The 23187-nt window shown below is 36.3% G+C and overlaps 2 protein-coding genes across 2 annotated transcripts; both read left to right on the top strand.

The window, feature by feature from the left end:
* The first annotated feature begins 7110 nt into the window (after positions 1-7110).
* Positions 7111-8588, top strand: LOC111896716 (uncharacterized). Its single transcript, XM_023892698.3, has 3 exons — positions 7111-7412; positions 7591-8044; positions 8128-8588. The coding sequence occupies exons 1-3, from the start codon at positions 7300-7302 to the stop codon at positions 8521-8523; spliced, it is 963 nt and encodes a 320-aa protein (XP_023748466.1). The 5' UTR covers positions 7111-7299; the 3' UTR covers positions 8524-8588.
* Positions 8589-11357: 2769 nt separating this feature from the next.
* Positions 11358-12700, top strand: LOC111896712 (succinate dehydrogenase assembly factor 2, mitochondrial). Its single transcript, XM_023892692.3, has 5 exons — positions 11358-11684; positions 11763-11867; positions 11954-12080; positions 12169-12237; positions 12314-12700. The coding sequence occupies exons 1-5, from the start codon at positions 11560-11562 to the stop codon at positions 12458-12460; spliced, it is 573 nt and encodes a 190-aa protein (XP_023748460.1). The 5' UTR covers positions 11358-11559; the 3' UTR covers positions 12461-12700.
* Positions 12701-23187: the final 10487 nt, after the last annotated feature.

Below are 23187 nucleotides of genomic sequence, written 5' to 3'. Positions count from 1 at the left end.
AGCAGCAGCAGCAGACAGAGAGTTCCCGTGCAGATCAGCAGCTACTTCGAGGTGAGTTACCTTCTAGTAGCGGTGGGTGAGTGGGTCTACGTCCACAATGTCGGCCCACCAGTAGGAGTTGTATGTTAGATGATTGTCTTCGTGATATCATCTAGGTTTGCTACTACCTGATATGTTGTATGCTGGCATGATATACGATAGTAGTAGGGGTCGGTTGTTAGGACCGAAGGGTAGGTCAGGCACCCCAGATTTGTCTGACAGTACGTGATTATATGCTGGCTTGATGTGATATATGAGATAGTGGTAGCAGGAGGGGAATAGTCCCCAAGTTCGGTTGTTAGGACCGATGGGTAGGTCAGCACCCCAGAATGGCTTGACATGGGTAAGTCAGCACCCCATAATGGCTTGACACGGGTAGGACGGCACCCCAGAATGGCCGCACGGGTATGTCGGCATCTGAGATTCGGAGTTTCCTGGGATTAGCGGGCTACTATCGGAGATTCATTCAGGACTTCTCCAAGCTAGCCGTACCCCTGACACGGTTGACCAAGAAAGTTGTGGTCTTTCGATGGGGGCCTGAGCAGCAGGCAACGTTTGAGGTTCTGAGACAGAGATTGTGCGAGGCGCCAATCTTAGCCCTGCCAGAGGGCGTAGAGGATTTTGTGGTATACTGTGACGCGTCTATTTCAGGTTTGGGTATGGTATTAATGCAGAGAGGGCATGTCATTGCTTATGCCTCGAGGCAGCTGAAGCCTCACGAGGCGAACTACCTGACGCACGATTTAGAGTTGGGGGCGGTGATCTTCACCCTCAAGATCTGGCGGCATTACCTCTATGGGGTTCAGTGTACCATTTACACGGACCACAAGAGCCTGAGGTATCTCATGGACCAGCCGAATCTGAACATGAGGCAACGTCGGTGGCTTGACGTGGTAAAGGATTATGATTGTGAGATCCTTTACCACCCGGGGAAGGCCTGTGTGGTGGCCGATGCGCTTAGCCGCAAGGCGGCGCCGATCAGGGATATTTGCATGCGGATGACAGCGGTGACTCCGCTATTGGAGCGGATTCGGGAAGCCCAACAGGAGGCCATGAAGGAGGAACACCGGAAGAGTGAGCGCATAGTGGGTTAGGTTTCCTCCTTCGATTATGACAGCCGATGATTATTGACACTACACCGTAGGGTGTGGGTGCCGTATCACGGAGGTGTGTGTCAGGTTTTGATGGAGGAGGCGCACAAATCACGATTCTCCATTCATCCCGGGGCAACGAAGATGTATAGGGATCTTCGTTTAGACTATTGGTGGCCCTGCATGAAGCGGGATGTGTCTTGGTATGTGGAGCGGTGTTTGACCTGCAGGAAGGTCAAGGCCAAGCATCAGAGACCGCACGGCAAGATGCAGCTGTTGAATATCCCGTTGTGGAAATGTGAAGATATTACGATGGATTTTATCACGAAGCTTCCCAGGACCGCGCGAGGAGTGGATTCGATATGGGTCATCGTGGATCGATTGACCAAGAGCGCCCATTTTTTTCCGATTCAGGAAAGCATCTCGGTCGAAAAGTTGGCCGACATCTATATCAGGGAGATAGTGGCGCGGCACAGGGTGCCAGTATCAGTGATTTCAGATAGGGATGTGCGTTTCACTTCCAGGTTTTGGAAGAAGTTTCATGACGAGTTGGGCACTCGTCTGCATTTTAGCACCGCCTTTCACCCGCAGACAGATGGTCAGAGTGAGTGGATCATCCAGACTCTTGAGGATATGTTGCGGGCATGCGTGCTAGACTTCGGTGGTAGTTGGGATACCTATCTTCCTCTAGCTGAGTTCTCATACAACAACAACTATCACACGAGTATTGACCGTCCTCCCTTCGGGATGTTGTACGGGAGAAGGTGCAGGACCCCTATATGTTAGGGCGAAGTTGGCCAGAGGGTCATGTGGAGCACCGAAGTGGTGCTCAAGACGATCGAGAGGATTCAGCAGGTGCGTAGTAGGCTTCAGACTGCTCAAAGTCGACAGAAAAGCTATGCCGACAAGCGCCGATCAGACCTGGAGTTCCGGGATGGGGATATGGTTCTCCTGAAGGTGTCGCCATGGAAAGGCATCATCCGATTCAGGAAGCGGGGCAAGTTGGGCCCCAGTTACATTGGACCCTTCAGGGTTCTAGCCCGGGTGGGCAAGGTGGCGTACCGACTGGATCTGCCAGCTGAACTCAGTCAGATCCACAACACCTTCCACGTCTCGCAGCTGCAGAAATGCCTAGTGGACGACTCAGCAATGGTGCCTTTAGAGGATATTCAGGTTGATGATAGCCTGAATTACCTTGAGCGGCCAGTAGCGATCCTCGACCGGAAGTCGAAGGATTTGAGGAACAAGAGGGTGGAGCTAGTAAAGGTGCAATGGCAGCACCGAAAGGGTTGGGAGTGGACTTGGGAACTGGTAGAAGAGATGAGGGAGCACTATCCCGAGCTTTTCCAGGAGCGAGCGACAGACTTCGAGGACGAAGTCTAAAATAAGTGGGGGAGATTTGTAGCACCTAGTTCCTGGTATGTAATTTAAACTAAGTATTTTTGCATTTTTAGCTGGAACTCGGTGAGTTATAGGCCCGACTCGCCGAGTAGGGTCGGGATATCGTGCACGTTTAAGTTGGCGACTCGACGAGTCCATATCCTGGACTCGGCGAGTCCGCCAGTCTGGAAGAAACCCTAAATTCAAAGGGTTGCACCCTATTTAAATGTCGTTTTGTGCCTCACATCAGCCCCCATTGCGTCCAGAACACCCCCTCTCGAAGCCCTAACCCTTCTTTTAGTAATTTGAGTGCTTTTGGTGTAATTCCTTGAAGTTTTGGAGAGAAGAAGAAGGTAGATCAAGAGGAGAGGAAGAAGATCCAGAATCTTTGTGCCATTTCAAAGCTTCTAGAGGTATTAGACTCGAAACCCCCTATGTTCCTTCATTATTATCTCATTAAGAGCTTATGATAGTCATTTTAAGGTCTCTTCTAGTCTTGACCTTTGAGTAATGAGATTATAGTGTTAAGGGACTTCAGATCTAGGCATGATTGAGCTCTAAGAGCTCGGATCTACTGCCTTTATGGATCCATATTGCATGAAAGCCCTAGATCTACTATTTTAGTGCATTTTCAGCCCTAAAACCTTCATTGGTGTTTATTTACACGTAAAGTTGGAAAATTTACGTGTTAATCAAGCCCTAATAACCCAGATCTATGAATGGAATGCACTGGATTCAAGCAGAATCGAGTATATAGTAATTGCATGCATGCGACTCGGCGAGTCGAGTCGCGAGTCCCCGATTTTCCCCTTTTGAGTTATGCTGAGTGGGATCAGTGAGCTATAAGTGGACTCCGTGAATCGGAAGCCAGACTCAGTAATGGAGGGACTCGGCGAGTCCAAGGCAACCTTCTTGCCTCAAGAACAGACTCGACGAGTTGTTCATACAACTCGGTGAGTCACAGACCAGAGTGTTCATCGAATGAATATGAAAATGACGTGTAGCACCTGGTACGTAAAATTTATCTAAGTATTTTACATTTTAGCCTTGGACTCGGTGAGTTGTAGGCCCGACTCGCTGAGTAGAGACGAGTTTGGGGGCACGTTTAAGTTGGCGACTTGGCGAGTCCACATTCTGGACTCAGCGAGTCCCCACTGTCTGATGAAACCCTAAATTCCTAGAGTTTGCACCGTATTTAAACACCTTATGCGCCCCAACCTCGCCCCCTTCCACCGTCTCATCTTCAAACTTCCCTACCGACCCTCTCACCCAATATATGTTTCCACTGCTTCTTTTCTACTTCTTCACCACTTTTCGAACCTTTTTTTCCCACCGCTTCATGTTATCTGTAGCTCCTCCATCAGATGTTCCCCCATCAAACGACGCCATAGATTTTTCAATAGACTCCTCCCTTTTAGGTTCCTTTTACTACCACCTGCGTCGAACTCTAAACGACGCCATAAATATCTTCTCCGGTCTTCCTTAGACATATACGGATGTCGATCGATTCCTTTCCTGTTATCTTCTCTTCTAGGAGACCACCTCTAATTGAACGTGCTCTTCTGGTGAAGTCGCCACCGGTTTGAAGACGATGGGTATAAGGCTTTTGTCAATTGTATGCTTTCATTCCTGCATGTTCCATTTTTGGATTCTGACATTCTTTTAATCTTGATTTTATGCGATTTATAGGTTGTGAAAGTTGTTGGAGAGAAGTGGAAATCCGATAGTGCAATTGGTAGGTCGGTTGAAGGAATCCAAAGCATCTATTGTTTCTGATTTGGGGGTGTTTCGAAGACGACGACCCATCAGGAGGTTTAGTCTTTCACTTTTTGTTAATAGCGGGTTGACCTAATTAAGAATATACTTAAAGGTTTATATAAGCAAAAGGAGATGAACGATTGACTCAGGTACAATCCACTTGGTGTTTTATATTTTCATGTGTTTTAGTATGTTTTGTTATAAACACCAAATCTGTTTCAGATGAGTTTCGTTTGCCCCTATGCTTCTTCAACTTTTGTTTATAATTTGTTTATTGCATTTATTTTAAAGCTAGGTTTTACCGATTTTGTGTAATTCACATCCATCTTCTTGATGTTTCTTCTCCGATCAGGTGTTCCTGATCTCAGATGACAAAATACATATATAAAGTACAAGTTACGTCTCATATTTAATGGTTAGTATTGTCTCATATTTCAAGGTCAGTTTTGTCTCTATCAGATTAGAAAGTACAACCTACATGTATGGATTTACTTCAAATAACTTGACTACAACAGTAGAGATGTCATTGTTTTTTCTTATTATTTTGTGTGAATTCTTGCTTGACTTGTTTGCTTTCAAATGTTGGATTGATGCTCTTATTAGCTATTTTTTTTTCATAAAAATGAGGATATAAGCTATCATTTTGTCTTTCCATATATGTATATGCATGTGTTGGTTTATGAGTGGCTTGCAGGGTGCATCTAATTATAATTTTGCTTTCATTTAGTTATGCATCCATTAGGATTTGGTAACTCTAGGGCTCTAACAGTAAGTCTTGTTTGATTGTTTGATTGCATGTTGTGCATCAGTAATGGTCAAAATACCAATTTACCCTTTGTTTGGATGTGTAGTTGCTTACCACTTTTGTTTTAGTTTATTTTTTGGTAAACCAAATTGTTTACTTCATGGACATGATGTGTCTGCTTATAATATTAGGTTCTATGGTGATTGTAAAGGTTTTTGATCTTCTTTTGTTCATTAAATTCAATACAGTGAAGCGACCCTTAATAAAGTCAAAAGGGCAAAACCACTTAACTATACAATTGCTTTAATTTTCATCACTATACCAAATTTTCAATGAGTCTAATCCTTTTTTGTTTTTTCATGTTTTTCATAATCATTATACAATCCATTTTCATTTTGTTTTTTTTATTATATGCGTATGTGAAACTCTTTTACTTTAAATATTTATGTGAATTTAACTTGATTTTGCAGAGAGGAGTGTTCCTTCTGCTGCAAACTCTAGATTATCACAACTTTCTCATGAAGATGCAGACTTTTATGACAGGACTACCCCTATTGACATTCCTCTTGATTCAGCTGTTACATATTAAACCATTTTAACTTTTCCTTGTTTTTTTTCCACAAATAAAATTAGGTGAACCTGGGTACAAGGAAAGATATTACAAGGATAAAGTAAATTTATCACATCTAAAGGAGATTGAAGAGGTTAAAAGGAAAATGATGAGTTACTTTGAGTCTTTTAAGTTTTACCATAAGTTTGATTAATAAACACAAATTAAAAATGAATGATCACACCAACTACTAAGGCTGCAGATTATGTTGCTCCTATTAACTATAGATGAAGTTTCTCTAATGTATATTATCTATCTTGCAGATTGTCCAACATGGGCTGATAAGTCAAACTGATGATGATAAAGCAAGTAGGACAACATTAACTCCAACAAAGAAAAGATGTTGAACTAGATGAAGAAAAAGGACAAATTTTCTTGCAAATATGTGGTTTTCCCCGTTGTTCAGTGGCAAGTCATTCTTTAAATTCATCAATCTTAGCTTGATATATTGTTAATGTGGTGAAGGCTTAGGATCAAAATTCATAAATCCATGGATTTTGTTGTTGGATTCACTCTCCATCAACTAACTGGAACATGTTATAAGAAAGTAATGTTTCATTTATATTCATCTGTCCTTTTATGCTTTTAGGGTTTGTTTGGTTCATGAATTATAGCAGAATTGTAATATGAGATTCCATTCTATTGCATGTTTGGTTGCAATAATTGCATCCCGTTTATACAATGAAACGGAAAACAAAACCCTTTATGATCCATGTAGAGCATGGGCATCTTCCTTAGTTTAATATTAACTTTTTGTGTTTTATAAAATATAATTTATTTAATATTAAATGTTTATGTATTAGAAAATATAATTATTTAATTTTGATAGACAAAAAGTGTTGCCACTCCTTGATATTAAGGAAAAGATGGCCCAAGCGTCCATATGTACTTATGTAGTCGTAGAAGGTGTTTGAGATTCTTTCTCAAAATAACTTTTTGGATTTTTGGCTTTTTCAAAAAGCTAAAATTTTAAAAAGGTGTTTGACAAATCTAACGTCTCGTTCCCGAGTTTAACGAAAGAATATAAGAGAAGAGAAAAGAAAGTCATGAGAGAAAAGAAATGAAAAAACAAAATTTTCTTTTGTGTTTCCGAGTTAGAGATAAATAGAAGGAAAATGAATCATTTTGTTATTTCTTTCGAAATCTTTCCAAATCGGAAGGAAAGTTAGGAGGGAAAATAATCATCTTATTTTCCTCCCCTTCCCTCATTTAATAAAACTCAGGAACACCAATTTTTTCTATTTTTTCTTTTCATTTTCACTCATTTCTTTTCCTTTTTTTTCGTTAAGTTGAACTCGAAAACATGATGTAAAAGTTCTTTTAAAATGACTTTTTGACAAGAAAAAAAAAAGTTTTAAAAGTTAGAAATTTATAACTTTTAATGATTTTTGGTTTTTTGGTCTTTTCTTCCCTAAAATTAATCCAAACATATTTTTAAATAAATAAAAAAAGCTAATCAAAAAGTTTTGTTGAAACGACTTTTAAAGTAAAAAGGAGAGAGTTGCAGCAAAACCCTCGTAAGACTCATAGGTTCATAGTGACAACAGAAAAACCCTCGACTTCACCGGGAAAATAACGCCGCCGTTCACTCTCTCAGCCTGCCTCCCCCGGTCGGTGGTGCGAACGAATCGAGTTGCAGGCAAAATAGTATCTTTATTCGATTCGATTATGTAATAATGGACACTACAGAGAAACGTACGAATAAAAAGGAGAGAGCCAAGGAGCGTAGAGAGAAACGTCACCAAGAGATCTCTCGCCTCCGTACAGTTCCTTATTCAGACCACGACAGGTATATTCAATACCCGCTTTTTAATTGCTTACTTTTGTTCTACAGCGAACCCTAATCCCCAATCGTGGACTGAAGTTATAGAAATGTTGATAAACAATCATCATCATGGCTGAATTTCAACTTTAAGAGCTCTCAATTCTCGAACAAAAAATTAATCATTACAGTATCATTAATTTAGGTGGTGGTCTGCAGACACAATAGCGGTGGTGACCGGAGCCAATCGGGGAATTGGATTCGAGATCGCACGCCAGCTCGCATTCCATGGATTGACAGTCGTTCTTACTTCAAGAGACACTACTGCTGGGGAAGAAACAACCAAAACCCTACAGGAAGAAGGATTGAAAGTCGTCTTCCATCAACTCGATATTTTAAACCATGAATCCATCGATTCCTTTTGTGCTTGGGTAAATGAAAAGTATGGTGGTATAGACATTCTGGTAAACAATGCAGGAATAAGTCATAATACCGGATCTGATAATTCCGTTGAGTTTGCTGAAAAGGTAATCAACACAAACTATGTCGGAACCAAAAACATGATTAAAGCTTCGCTTCCATTGATGAAACCTTCTGCTGAAGGTGCTCGGATTGTTAATGTGAGCTCGCGATTGGGAAGACTTAATGGCAGAAGAAATGTATGTACGATCTTCTTTCATCTATAAATTCAACCTTCTACTGTTCTACATTACCTGAAATTTTTTCAAAATTGTGTTTTCAGAGGATAGGGGATCTTGGATTGAGAGAGAAATTAGAAGATGTGGAGTTGTTATCCGAAGATCTGATTGATGGGACGATGAACAAGTTCTTGGAAGAAGTGAAAGATGGGAGTTGGATCTCGGGAGGATGGCCTCAAAACAATACTGATTATTCATTGTCGAAGCTTGCAGTGAATGGTTACACGAGGGTTATGGGTAGGATATTGTCTGAAAGAGATGATAGTGAGAAGATATATATCAGCTGCTGCTGCCCGGGGTGGGTGAAAACTGCCATGACTGGATGGGCAGGTCAGACTTCACCTGAGGAAGGAGCTGATACTGCTGTATGGCTTGCTTTGATTAGGGACCAGTCTGTTAATGGCAAATTCTTTGCAGAGAGACGTGAGATTAATTTCTAAAAGCTAGAGTTTGTCTGTATTTTTTTGACTTGATGGACTGAATGAGATATGATTTGATCTGCTAAGTTATAAGGCTAATGAATGCATCACAATGCATTTATGCGTGAAGGTGTCAAAATAATTCCACCTTGAAGTCACTCGTGAGTTGGGCTTCCATGTCAGCATTCGTGTGAGTTTTAGTCACCATTCCGTTTAGCCTAATGTGTGTGTGTGTGTTTATGTTTAGCTTAATGGGGAGGAATAAGTTGATTGAGTACAAGATAGGAAAAAAAGGACTACAAAGGAGTAACACTAGAACCATTTGTGATTGGATATAGCAATTGACTTTTAAAAGCAGCACCCTAATGTTAGTTTTAATGTAACAATGAAATTAAGGGGTGTTTGGGATTGTTTATTTGAAGTGTTTATTGACTTATTTTTGTTTGCATTGGTAATATGGAGTTTTTAGTGTTTGGATAAAAATATTTTTATAAATACTTATTTACTTAAATACGGAGTTTTTGATAAGTCATTTCGTACTTAACTTATTTAAAAAGTTTTTAATAAGTTTGTCAAACATTAAAAATAACTTATTGCCTTGCTTCATTTTGATATTGGATAAGCTTGTCCAAATGTTTTTATAAACCTTTGTTTTGTAATGGGATAAGCTAATAAACATTTTTACAAAAAAACATAAGTTGTTTTAAATAAGCAATCCCAAACATCCTTTAAATCCAAATGAAGAACCAAATTATTGTTTGTTATTTGTTTTGACCAATAGAATAATTTCGGTTTCTATAAATTAAATAATTTTACTAGAATCAATCCAATTAAAATGGGTATTCATGAACAAATTGTAAATTCAAGTACTTTAAATCGAATAAAACATTAGCTTAAAAATAAATCCAAACTTCAAACATAGACAAATGTCCAACTAGAAACCGAAAAAAATAGAGTTTTTAGTTCACGACCAAAACCCTAAAATTAAAAGTATAACTAAACTGTTTTCAAGGCCATACGAAGTGCCTCGGTAAGTTGATGTGACAAGGCCACCTATGCGTGAGCCAAGCAGCTACACCACCCCATATGTATCGTGAGTGTGAGGCTTCGCGAGTCTACAATCTCTATCTCTGCCTTCTCTTTATCTCTTTCTTTCCATGCTAAAACACCATTTTCCATTAATATATCTTGTGGAGGTAGAAGGATTTTATGTAATGTGACAGCCCTAAACACGCAAGAATCATAAAATCATACCTTTTAGCCTAATGCGTAAAAAGCTATTTTTCAAAAATGTTTAATGAGGAGGAATTTAAATTTTTAAAAGGAATCGATTTATCAGAATAAAAAAAATGGATAATGACTTACAAGGGTAATATATTTTTTGATTTGTACACATTTAGTCACTGAGTTTTTTTTCGTCCATATTTACCCCTTCAACTTGTTAAATTGTACACATTTAGTCCTTATGACCGGCTACTCCAGGTTAGCCGGTAAAAATGACTTAATAGGGTAATATATTTCTCACTTTGTACATATTTAGTCCTTAATATTTTTGTACACATTTAGTCCTTAATATTTTTTTGTTGCAAAATAATTCATTTTTGTTTTTGTATTAATTCGGTATTTATAAATGATTTCTTTAGGTTTTCTCACGACATCTTATGTGGGATAGCCATATGGTGATGGGATAGGTTGAGGTGGTCCTGCTATATGTTGTAGACCAAGATACCTGGTGCGGGTCGGCTATAAGCTATAGGCACGGAGACTCGAGAAGAGCGGTTTGGTTAAGACGGCATGCCAACAAACCCTAGGTATTCTAGTCCGATGACTGATTGGACCTGTTGCATGTTGGTGTTCTAGTCCGATGATGATTGGGCCAAGGTATTCAAATCTGATAAGTATGGGTCCGTTATGCATGATAATACGTTTGTTGTATCGGGTATTTTGGGGGAAACTTACTAAACTTTGTGTTTACCCAGTTGTTTATGTTTTCAAGTTCTATTGTTGGTCGTGAGAATGAGAATGCATGACTGTACATACTCATCAACAATATTGAGGATTCCACATTTCTTATATCGCTCTGATTTTCGATAAATGTATTTTGGAATAAATGTTTTTTTCTTAATAATGAATTTATAATTATGGAGTTTTGCCTTATTTAAAAATCAAAATTTTTTGTTGTGAAAACGAGACATTACACATAAAAATCCACAGCCTTACAAACTTCGTCAATGATTGCCCCACATAAGATGTCGTGAGAAAAACCTAAAGAAAACATTTATAAGTAATGAATGTGTACAAAAACAAAAATGATTTATTTTGAAACAAAAAAATATTAAGGACTAAATGCGTACAAAAATATGAAAGACTAAATGCGTACAAAAAAAGTGATTAGGTTTTTTAAAAGAGAAATTAAATATCTTCCTACCTTTTCTTCATACATATCATCCTACTCAATTAAATGACGACATGTATAATATTTAATGATATTTTAGATATTAATATGACACATGTCATTATGTAAATGGATAGGAGGATTGGTAGGAAGAAAATGTAGGAGGATATTTAATTTTCTCTTTTTAAAATCACCTCCTTCTATTTTGGGGATGAGAAATTAAATATTTTCCTACCTTTTGTTCCTACAAATCTTTCTACCGATGACATATGTCATATTTAATATTTATTTAATGATATTTTAATATAGTAGAATGGTGCATGTTATCATTTAATTGATTAAGAGTATTTGTAATAACAAAATAGGATATTTAATTTCTGTTCTGGGATTTACTGTCGAATCCGCAATAGATTCTACTATTTTTTGTTGAATATATAGACGTGCTTTGCAATTAAACATTCGATCCTTGACTTTCCAATGCAGTGATCACTTGTACGTTGCTGTGGTTCCAAGTGGCTCCAAAATTGCCACGGTGCTTTACGGTTGTTCACAAAGAACCGCCTTCCCCTCCTCCGCCACGTCACCTCGCGTTCGCGTATCCCTGAAATCAAACACATAAAATAACGCCTATCCCTAATTTACAGCGACAATCAGAGCAAATCATGGCGAATATCAGAAGAAGTGTGTTGTTTGGCATATCACGCTTCCTTAATTCAACAGCCGCCCCGGCTCGTGTACTCGGCGGCGCATCGTCCAACGCCACCATTCCGTATCAAACTCTCTACAGGTTCACAGTCTTGTGGTTGTGTGTGTGTGTGTGTTGCCTAATTTTGTTCTTCTATTGATGGTTTTCTGTAAGTTTCAGGCCTTATGTTAATTCATTCTCTCGTTTCTATTCTTCTAATGGCGGTGTCGAATCCCTAGATTTCGATTTGTCTAACGAAGAAAGCAGGCGAATATTAACTAACAGGTTTGCTTTTTCATATCCCTATTTGAATTCCAGAAGCGTGATTGATGATGATTACGATTTCTGATTTTTGTTGTAAATTGGAGTAGATTGTTGTATAGAAGCAAACAAAGGGGTTTTCTGGAGCTGGATTTAGTTCTAGGAAGTTGGGTGGAGAATCACATTGGATCTTTAGATGAAAAGGGGATCAAATCGCTTATTACTGTCCTCGACCTGGTAAATTCCACAAATATTATTGCTAATAATTACCAGTAACAGATTACGCCTAGGGTTAACATCAATCTTACTTACTTTTGAATTGCAGGAAAATCCAGATTTGTGGAAATGGCTCACTGGACAGGAGCAACCTCCTGAAGCAATCGAGACGAATCCTGTGAGTTAAACTTTACTGAAAAACAAAACCTAATTCATGTACTAATTTGTTTCTTACCTATGTATTTATTGTATAGGTATTCAATGAGGTGCGTAGCAAGGTAATGAACAACCTGGAGAGCTATGCATCAAAACAAACAAGGGCTACACCTGGGCAACCATGGGTGAGAGGATGGGATGATTTCAAGAAAGGTCGTGATAGCCCTGATGTTGGGAATCAGTAGTTCTTCTTCTTCTATAACTCAATTGCTGCTGCTTAGTAAGTTTACTTATGTTCAAAAAATTATGAAGAATAAAGGTGTTATGACATAATGATGATGATGATCTTCTGATCTGTAGTGGCTGATGTTGTAAACCTTAGAGTATGATGTTTTCAGGTCTGAATAAGTTGCGTGTTTGGCAAAGATGAGATTGTTCTGTTATATAATGTTGTTATAAAATTGAATATATACAAACTTCTAATTTTTTTTTTTATTAAAAAAACACTGTTATTGTAATAGTAGAACTTTTGTACTCGTTACAAAATTGACAAAACCAAACTACAAAAGATGTATCATCGGTTGTGTTGAACCTCTTTCGTTTTGGTACCTTTTGTTGCTGTCACCACTAACACCCCACTGATGCTATCACAACCCTCACAACCACCATCTTGCAAGGTATCTACTAATATCAACGAGGGTGTTGAACCTTGTTATTACATCTTTTTAAAAAATGAACAATACATAAGAATATCCCTTTGTCTATGAAGTATGAATTCCCTAAATAAATCATAATCCACCAAATGGTCAAACTGAGCACAATTGATTTCATGAGTATTGCTGTTTGGTTCGCAGAATGTTGCTGAAGGAATTTGAATTGGAATTGGAATTGGAATAGGAATCTGTCAGGAATTTGAATCCAATTTCATATGCTGTTTGGTTGACAGGAAATGAAATTGGAATTAATTCCAGATTCTGTTTGGTTCGCAATAAATGAAATTGGAATTCATGTAAAATGACAGAATTGCCTTTTTTTCTGTTTTGTTTAAATTTTACTTTGTTTTTTAAGTTATATATAACATATATTATATAAATTATTGAAATAGTAAAATTTTAATTTATTGATTGAACATTCATGCAAACATATTATGAAAATCATGTTAATAAACATCATAAGTTAAAGTCATTCCACTTCGCATCATAATAACGTTACCAAAAAGCATATCAATATTTCGATACATCCCTATTGAAGATACCAAAAACTTACAAATCCAAAATACCAAGCAACATCCTAATAAACATCCCAAAAGAGCTTAAAAATCCAAAATACGAATTAACATCCTAATTAATAATACTACTCATCTTTAAAATCTCCGGAGGGATCTTCTCACTCAATTCGTTAATCTTCATGTCAAATTTAATACCTTGACTCAAATCCTTTGATATTTCTTTAAGAGTGTGTTTGGTTGACAAGAAATGATTGGAATTCGAGGGAAAAGGATTCCAATTCCCTCGAATTCCTGTGTTTGGTTCAACTTAAGGAAGGAAAGAGAATCCTAAATGAGGAAAACATTCCTTCATACATTGGAAACTACATTCCTTTAACAAACTGATGGAAATAAATCCATACCATCTAGGAAAGTGAAATTTTACCATTATACCCCTTTTATTTTAACAAAACCCTTATAAAAACAAAAACCCTATCACAACGTCTTCCTCAAAATCGGACTCACCTCACAGCCGACATCACAGTGTGCTCGTCTTCTCCATTTTAGCACACTTCTCCATTTTTTCATCAAAATCGAATTGCAGGCTTCATCAAACGGAACTCGTTCTCCATTTCTTCATCGGGTATGTGTATCGATACAACTCCCAATCGTGATTTCTCTTGCTGTCACTCTCTGGCGCACTCTGTCTCTCCCTCGTAATCTTAATTCTACCCACTATTTATTGTATTGAAAAGTCGATTATAGGAAAATCGATTATCTGTTTTTATTCAGTAATGAACGATTTTTTGAAACATGTATCCAGTTGTTTCTTGTTTTCTGTTGATTAACACTGAACTTCTCTTTTCGATTTCCAGAAAATCGATTTCAGTGAATATAAAGTTTGTTCCTTTTTAGTTTTATCACTAATATCATAGACAACAGAATATGATCTGTTTTTCTGTTGATCCAAATGCTTTCTATTGATTCAAACGTGAAAAACAAATGTGAAAATCAAATTAAATGTGAGGATCAAATTGTTCATATTTTTTCTGTTTTGTTTAAATTTTACTTTGTTTTCTAAGTTATATGTAAACATATATGATATAAATTATTGAAATAGTAAAATTTTAATTTATTGATTGAACATTCATGCAAACATATTATGAAAATCATGTTAATAAACATCATAAGTTAAAGTCATTCCACATCGCATCATAATAACGTTACCAAAAAGCATATCAATATTTCGATACATCCCTATCGAAGATACCAAAAACTTACAAATCCAAAATACCAAGCAACATCCTAATAAACATCCCAAAAGAGCTTAAAAATCCAAAATACGAATTAACATCCTAATTAATAATACTACTCATCTTTAAAATCTCCGGAGGGATCTTCTCACTCAATTCGTTAATCTTCATGTCAAATTTAATACCTTGACTCAAATCCTTTGATATTTCTTTAAGAGTGCGTTTGGTTGACAGGAAATGATTGGAATTCTAGGGAAAAGGATTCCAATTCCCTCGAATTCCTGTGTTTGGTTCAACTTAAGGAAGGAAAGAGAATCCTAAATGAGGAAAACATTCCTTCATACATTGGAAACTACATTCCTTTAACAAACTGATGGAAATAAATCCATACCATCTAGGAAAGTGAAATTTTACCATTATACCCCTTTTATTTTAACAAAACCCTTCTAAAAACAAAAACCCTATCACAACGTCTTCCTTAAAATCTGACTTCCCTCACAGCCGACATCACAGTGTGCTCGTCTTCTCCATTTTTTCATCAAAATCGAATTGCAGGCTTCATCAAACGCAACTCGTTCTCCATCTCTTCATCGGGTATGTGTATCGATACAACTCCCAATCGTGATTTCTCTTGCTGTCACTCTCTGGCGCACTCTGTCTCTCCCTCGTAATCTTAATTCTACCCACTATTTATTGTATTGAAAAGTCGATTATAGGAAAATCGATTATCTGTTTTTATTCAGTAATGAACGATTTTTTGAAACATGTATCCAGTTGTTTCTTGTTTTTTGTTGATTAACATTGAACTTCTCTTTTCGATTTCCAGAAAATCGATTTCAGTGAATATAAAGTTTGTTCCTTTTTAGTTTTATCACTAATATCATAGACAACAGAATATGATCTGTTTTTTTTGTTGATCCAAATGCTTTCTATTGATTCAAACGTGAAAAACAAATGTGAAAATCAAATTAAATGTGAGAATCAAATTGTTCATCTTTTTTTCTTTTAACTTCAGCAACCATTAAAATTAAATGGTGTTGTGTACACTCTGAATATGATCTGAATTTGTATGAACAGGAAAATGTCCCGCCCTAGTTTAACAACATATAATCGTAGACAAAGACAAAATTCATTGATTTTGAAATGGTGGAACGTGGTTTTGCACATTGTTGTACTCCTCTTGTTAATGATGTTCAAAAACCATATAGATAAACGACGTGTTAAGCGGATTTTTTCAAATATAGATCGATACCCAATACTACATGAAATAGTTTATGAGAGTGATACCGTGTCTATATCACAAATTAGGATGTCTCAAATGTTCTTTAAAAAGTTATGTCATATGCTTGAAACATTCGGAGGACTAAAATGAAGTAGGAATATGGATATTGATGAACAAGTTGCCATGTTTCTACATATTCTTGCTCATAATGTTAAGAATCGGGTCATCATAAGTCGCTTTCATCGTTCGGGAGAAACGATTAGTAGGCACTTTAGTCGAGTTTGTAATGCTGTCATACGATTGCATACTCGTTTGCTTAAGAGACCCGAACCTGTTCCCAATAACTCCACCGATCAAAGATGGAAATGGTTTAAGAATTGTTTAGGAGCTTTAGATGGAACATATATAAAGTGCCTAGTTCCAGCCGAAGAAAAGCCTAGATATAGAACAAGAAAGAATGACATTGCAACAAACGTTCTAGGGGTTTGTTCCCAAGATATGCAGTTTATCTACGTGTTACCGGGATGGGAAGGGTCGGCTGCGGATGTTAGAGTTCTTCAAGATGCTCTTCTTAGACCACATGGATTGAAAGTTCCAAGACCGGGTATGTAAATATTTTTTATATATATTTGTAACTATAAATCTTATTTATAAAATGTTATTAACTATAAATATTATTTGCAGGTTATTATTTAGTTGATGCTGGATATACAAATGGAGAGGGTTTTCTAGCCCCGTATAGAGGGCAAAGGTATCACTTAAATGAATGGCGTCATGGGCACCAACCAACTACAGCAAATGAATTCTTTAACATGAAGCATTCATCAGCAAGAAATGTCATTGAACGATGTTATGGCATTTTGAAGGGAAGATGGGGAATATTAAAGGACAATTCATATTATCCAATTGAAATGAAAAATAAGATCATAATGACATGTTGTCTACTACATAACTTCATAAGACAAGAAATGGAAGTAGATCCTTTTGACAATGAATGTCATCGGGACGAGGGAACCGGAGATGTTGGACCTGAAGATGTTGATAATATTACTTCTGTAGGGACTTCGAATGAATGGACCATATTTAGAGATAATTTAGCGGAGTCCATGTTTGCATCTAGGGGCGCGGCAAATTAAATTGGCATTTTGCTTATCTATTTATGATGTATCTCTATGTTGGACAAATTGTTGTATTGTTTGCTTATCGTTACGTTGAACAATTGTTGCTTTTTTAATGTTATGTTGGACAAATTGTTGCTTGCTTAATGTTATGTTGGACAATTGGCATTTTGTTTATCTATTTATCATGTATCTAAAATTAATTGTGATACTTATCTATTGGTTTTTGTTGTGTTTATATAGGTATGACAAGTCAAATTAGAAATTATAAGACATGGACAAACAATGAAGAAGCAAAGCTAGTTGAGGCATTAGTGAATATGACAAATGCTGGAGGATTTAAAGCCGATAATGGTTTTAAGTCGGGTTATTTGCAACATCTTGAGCAAGCATTAAAACAATCACTTCCGGACTCGGGTATTTTAGGTAAGCCACATATTGAGTCAAAGATAAAAACCATGAAGAGAGATTGACAATGTGTCTACGATATGGTAAACGGTTCAAACACAAGCGGGTTTGGTTATGATTCTGAAAAGCATTGTGTTACTGCTGAGGATCCGGTTTGGGAGGCGTACTTACAGGTACATGATGTTATAATATTTTTATTTTTATAGATTATAATGAAGTGACTATATAGAAATATTTTATTTTTTTATATAAGTTATCATGTTGGTAAATAGGTTCATAAAGAAGCGACTAGATGGAAACACAAATCATTTCCTTACTATGAAGATCTTTGCATTGTTTTTGGAAAAGATCGAGCTCAAGGAAATAGAGCTAGAGATTTCATTGAGATGGAGCAAGATGTGAACTTAGAAGAAGAAATGCAAGAGTCGGATGATGACATACTTGAATCCGAGGAAATTAGTCATAATACATCAGTGCAAAATGATGAAACTTCACCTAGTGTTCGCTCTAATAAGAGGAAGCGACGTGCCGATGATGTGTTCCATAATGCGGTTGGTTTGATTACTGAAAGTCTTTTCGAACAACAAAAGAACATCCAACATAGCCAAACATTATCTTCTGCATCCTGTTTATTTGACTCTAATCATGTGATATCATCTCAACACTTTCAAACACACGTTGAAAATTATAAGCATGTGTGTTAAGGAACAATAGTTGTTAGTTTCTGATGTAATAATGGATGCAAAATGTTGCCTGTTACAACCTTAGAGTATTGACAAAAGTATCCCTATTATTCTAATTTAAAAGCGAGAAAATGACAAAAATAGCCATTTACACTAATGGAATTACAAAAATAGCCAAAAAAATCGAAATTACAAAATTAGCCCAAAATTTCGCAGATGGAGATGCCCCATCTGCGAAATCAGCATCTCATCTGCGAATGTACAAGCACCTAAAGCACAACTGTGCTTTAGGTGCTTGTACAGCTGTGCTTTAGGTGCTTGTACATTCGCAGATGAGATGTGCCATCTGCGAAATCCCCTTCTCTTTCACTATATAAACGTTTTTTTCTCCATTTTTCACCCTTCTCTACACAAAAAACTCTCTCTATCTTTGGGCTTCTCTCGGAATTTTGGCTAGTTTTTGAAGAAAATGGAGGATTATGTCAACAATACCGCAAATATGGTTAGATTTTAACTCTTTTAATGTTTAAACTTTTTTTATTTTATCATTTATTGTATTATTTAGTGTTAAAAAAGGGTAATTTTGTTGTGTTTGATAGTTTTAATATTTCTTTACTTGAAGTTTAAATGCTATTTTGTTAGTGTTTGTTTGAATGTACAAGTAGAGACTGCGTAGATAATGTTTACAATTTGTTATTTTTGTTGTTTGTTTAGTTGTTGTATAACCTGAAAACTTGTATATTCTTATCGTATAATTGTTTATATAAAGTGAAAAATAGTTAAATTATAGTATGTGCAAAATAGTCGTTTGTATATATATATTTGTCGTATAAGTATAACATTTGTATAAGTTGAAAATTTGTCGTATATATATTGTTAGAAATTGTTTGTGTTTGTCGTATAAGTTGAAAATTTGTATAAAGTTGTCGTATAACTTGCAAAATTGTTAATTTGGTTATCGTTTTATTTGAAAAATTGTTTGTTTATATGGTTATAAAATGTTAGTTTTAATTAGAAAGATAAAAATTGTTTATATATTTGTCGTTTAAGTTGAAAATTTGTTTAAGTTGAAAATTTGTCGTTTAAGTTGAAAATTTGTTTAATAAAATGTTTATATAATTATGTATGATATTGTTTTTTATCGTAAATATATTTGTTGTATAACTTGGAAAATTGTTTATATATGTGTATGTTACTGTTTTTTCTCGGAAATATATAAATTATTTATTAAGAAATTGTATTTGCATTACTAATTGTTTATGTACTTATTGCAGTTCGTAATCATATATTTTAAAAACAAAATATTTTTTAGTTCTCTAATTTGTTTTTGTGTTTTTTTGCAGCATTATTTTAGTTTTATCAATATGAAAGCCTTTGTGAACTTAAAAGGCTTGGGCGGTAACATATGGGAAGTATTTGAAGTTTTAGATGATGCCAGACGTGCTATTTTCAGAGATACCGTATTTGGTTATTTTATTGATGTCCCTCGTTTACAAGGGGACGCATTGTTGTTTCATAAAATGTTCCTTCATCAGATCCGGCCGGACCCTGTTTTAGCTCCAGATGGAATAAAACGATTATATTTTCGAGTAGGCAATACGAAAATGGTTTATGGGCCGGAAGAGTTTTGTTTGATAACCGGCTTCAATTTTGGGGAGTATCCAAAAAACATTGGGAGAAAAGGGTCGGAAAAATGATTAAGCAGTAAAAAAAGATGTTTATTACGTGAACGGCTATTTCCGGACCATACTAATAGTTCGGTGAAAATCGGCGACCTGAAACGTTTAATTTTAAATCGAACATTCCTAGCACTTGACGACGTTGATGCAGTTAGAGTATGTTTGATATACATTTTGTGTGAAGGTTTTTTGGGAAAAGAAGTTAATGATCGGGTGCCACAAGATTGGTTTTTTTTTACTATGTCAACTCGAACAGTGATCTGTTGTGTTATAAGTATAGTACACTGCATTCGTCAGTTAATTTTGACTATGAATTGCAGACATATTAGAAGATTGGACTGCGATTTTGTGTAGAAACTACTATAAATTGACCTTAAGTTACATAAATACTTTATTAAATAAACCAATACAGCTGTTCAAATAATGTTTTTTAGATTCTACTCTCTTTCTTTCAATCAAAATGAGTTCTATATCATGGAGCAATGAAGAGTTCTTGGTTCTTACACATGCTTATATTCATGTGTACGAGACAAGCAAGTTGAACGATCCAATATTTTGGAGCCGTTTAACCAATATTTTCAATGCTGAAAACCGAATGGCTACAAGAAACGATCGTGACGAACTAGACATCTTAGCAAGATGGTATGAAATGAAAACCGAAGTTCTATTATTCAACGATCTTTATACCAAAATATTGGTTAAACGGCTCCAAAATATTGGATCGTTCAACTTGCTTGTCTCGTACACATGAATATAAGCATGTGTAAGAACCAAGAACTCTTCATTGCTCCATGATATAGAACTCATTTTGATTGAAACAAAGAGAGTAGAATCTAAAAAACAATATTTGAACAGCTGTATTGGTTTATTTAATAAAGTATTTATGTAACTTAAGGTCAATTTATAGTAGTTTCTACACAAAATTGCAGTCCAATCTTCTAATATGTCTGCAATTCATAGTCAAAATTAACTGACGAATGCAGTGTACTATACTTATAACACAACAGATCACTGTTCGAGTTGACAAGTCATCCCCGGTTGAATGACAACACAATACATTGCTGCTTGAATTGACAAGACATTGCACCAGGAAAGTAAGGAGTCGTTATAAATAGATTTTAATATCCGTTGCAATTGTATCGTATTACTTCCCTCCTTGCAATTATGGACTCACCACATATATGGAGGAACGCAGAGGAGGTCGCTTTGGTTCAAGCTTGGATTATAACTGTAGAGGAGGATTTTCCACCGGGTCCCCCACAAGTTCGTGTTGGATCATTTTGGTCTCGTGTCTGTCATTTGTTTCACCATTTAATGAGGCGTACTCAATATCGAAGAAGAAGAGATGTCAAAGCGAAGTTTCTGGATTTGAAAATAAAGGTGAAACAATTTCAACGTATTTATAACGAGTTGGATAACGAACATGCAAATACGGATGAAGACATTCTACGACAAGTGGCTTTGGAACTATACCGTTTTGAATATGATGGTAGCGAGTTTACCCACTTAGATGCATGGAATCTTTTAAAGAATGTCACTTATTTTTAATATGCATGTTGGTTAAGTTAATTGTTTTTCGTTATTTAAGTTGCTTGTTGTTGTATGTGTGTAGTCGTTACTATTTAATAAACGTCCATTTCTTTTAATGTATGTTGTTTCCTCAATATCCAATACATAGAACGCCATAAAATATAAACGGGGTACATAAATAACTAATACATAATACGACATAAAATATAAACAGGGTACATGGATAACTAATACGTAACACGACACTAAAATAAAAACGGGGTACATAAAAAACTAATACATAATACTACATAAAACATAAAGGTGCTACATGAATAACTACTGCATTGAGGGAGGTAACAGGACCACCGTTTCATTTGGTATTTCCCAATGCACATGTGATGGTATAGTATTCACCAACTCAGATCCATATGCAAGTCGATACACATAATTAGTGAACTTGTAATCAACCATTATGTGAATGGATTCAGATGTACGGGTTCTTATACATGCTATAGCGTGGCCACATGGTATACCGCTTTTTTGCCATTTACCACAACTACATACCCTTCGTTCAAGTTGTACGTTGCTGGTGGCAAAATTGTCATCGACTTCAAATGTATCCCCATACAAACGCCTTGCATTACAATTATAAGACTTGTTGCAACATTTTTGAACCTTACTCTCAACGTAAGGGGTCAACCCACCAGACAACCTCCCTGTAAAATTTGATATTTTAATAAAAATAGTAGCACAATAAAAAAAACTAAATATAACAATCTCCCTTACCCGCCACTTCGGCCCGTTCAGCATACTTTGATTGTATCGACTTGGTGATTAACTCAATTATCGTTGTTATAGGAAACTCACGTGTGGATATAATTTGCAAAATTTCAGGGACGTCAATCGATTTAACATTGTAACGTATTTTTGGGAAAAATGCTCGTGTCCATTTTGAAATCGGTATATCGTCAAGCCAGTAAATTGGACTCATAAGCAAGGTGCAGAAAGGTGGTTTCCTACATGTACTTTGCAACCTTTCCAAACACAAGTAAAAATCATCAACGCTATATGCATTGCATGACTTCCAAAACAACAATTCGACTTCCATATTGTTATGTCCGACAGACTCACGTATCTTTCGAGCTATATCTTTAGGACAATATCCATGATAGGAATCCGGGTAGGCACTCTGAACACCAAAGTCTATTTTATCACACAGGTTGCTTATGAAACCAACCTCTATGTCCTCACCTAAACAATCTTTTAACCTCAGCATGAACCATCTCCATGATTCTTCACACTCTAAGGTTCCCAAACCAATTGTTAAGAGTAGTGGTTCATGATTTCCATCTAAAGCCATTGCGAAGTACATTGTTGTCAGATAGCTCCCAAGAAGGGGTAAATAACCCACATTTTATAGTCAAACCAGTTCATTTCATAGTCAAATTTCACTGTCCGACATGACAATACTACAGAATGTACTTGTTTGCATTTCGTAGTTCAACTTTTTGAATTCATAGTCAAACCAGTTCATTTCATAGTCAAATTTCACTGACCGACATGACAATACTACAGAATGTACTTGTCTGCATTTCGTAGTTCAACTTTTTGAATTCATAGTCAAACCAGTTCATTTCATAGTCAAATTTCACTGACCGACATGACAATACTACAGAATGTACTTGTCTGCATTTCGTAGTTCAACTTTTTGAATTCATAGTAAAACCAGTTCATTTCATAGTCAAATTTCACTGACCGACATGACAATACTATAGAATGTACTTGTCTGCATTTCGTAGTTCAACTTTTTGAATTCATAGTCAAACAAGTTCATTTCATAGTCAAAAAGAATTGTCTGTAATATGATTTCTTCTATAAATGGGTGTCACT

The sequence above is a fragment of the Lactuca sativa genome, chromosome 1, assembly GCF_002870075.4.
Source record: "Lactuca sativa cultivar Salinas chromosome 1, Lsat_Salinas_v11, whole genome shotgun sequence".
NCBI lineage: Eukaryota > Viridiplantae > Streptophyta > Magnoliopsida > Asterales > Asteraceae > Lactuca > Lactuca sativa.
Note: the sequence above shows the minus strand (reverse complement) of the source record. Positions and strands in the feature narration are given on the sequence as shown.

Bases quoted from the DNA above. Each gene is read 5' to 3' on its own strand.
- LOC111896716 (XM_023892698.3), top strand. From the start codon at position 7,300: ATGGACACTACAGAGAAACGTACGAATAAAAAGGAGAGAGCCAAGGAG. The intron at 7,413-7,590 runs GTATATTCAATA...TCATTAATTTAG, and splicing joins CCTTATTCAGACCACGACAG to GTGGTGGTCTGCAGACACAA. The intron at 8,045-8,127 runs GTATGTACGATC...TTGTGTTTTCAG, and splicing joins GACTTAATGGCAGAAGAAAT to AGGATAGGGGATCTTGGATT.
- LOC111896712 (XM_023892692.3), top strand. From the start codon at position 11,560: ATGGCGAATATCAGAAGAAGTGTGTTGTTTGGCATATCACGCTTCCTT. The intron at 11,685-11,762 runs GTTCACAGTCTT...TGTAAGTTTCAG, and splicing joins CCGTATCAAACTCTCTACAG to GCCTTATGTTAATTCATTCT. The intron at 12,238-12,313 runs GTGAGTTAAACT...TTTATTGTATAG, and splicing joins AAGCAATCGAGACGAATCCT to GTATTCAATGAGGTGCGTAG.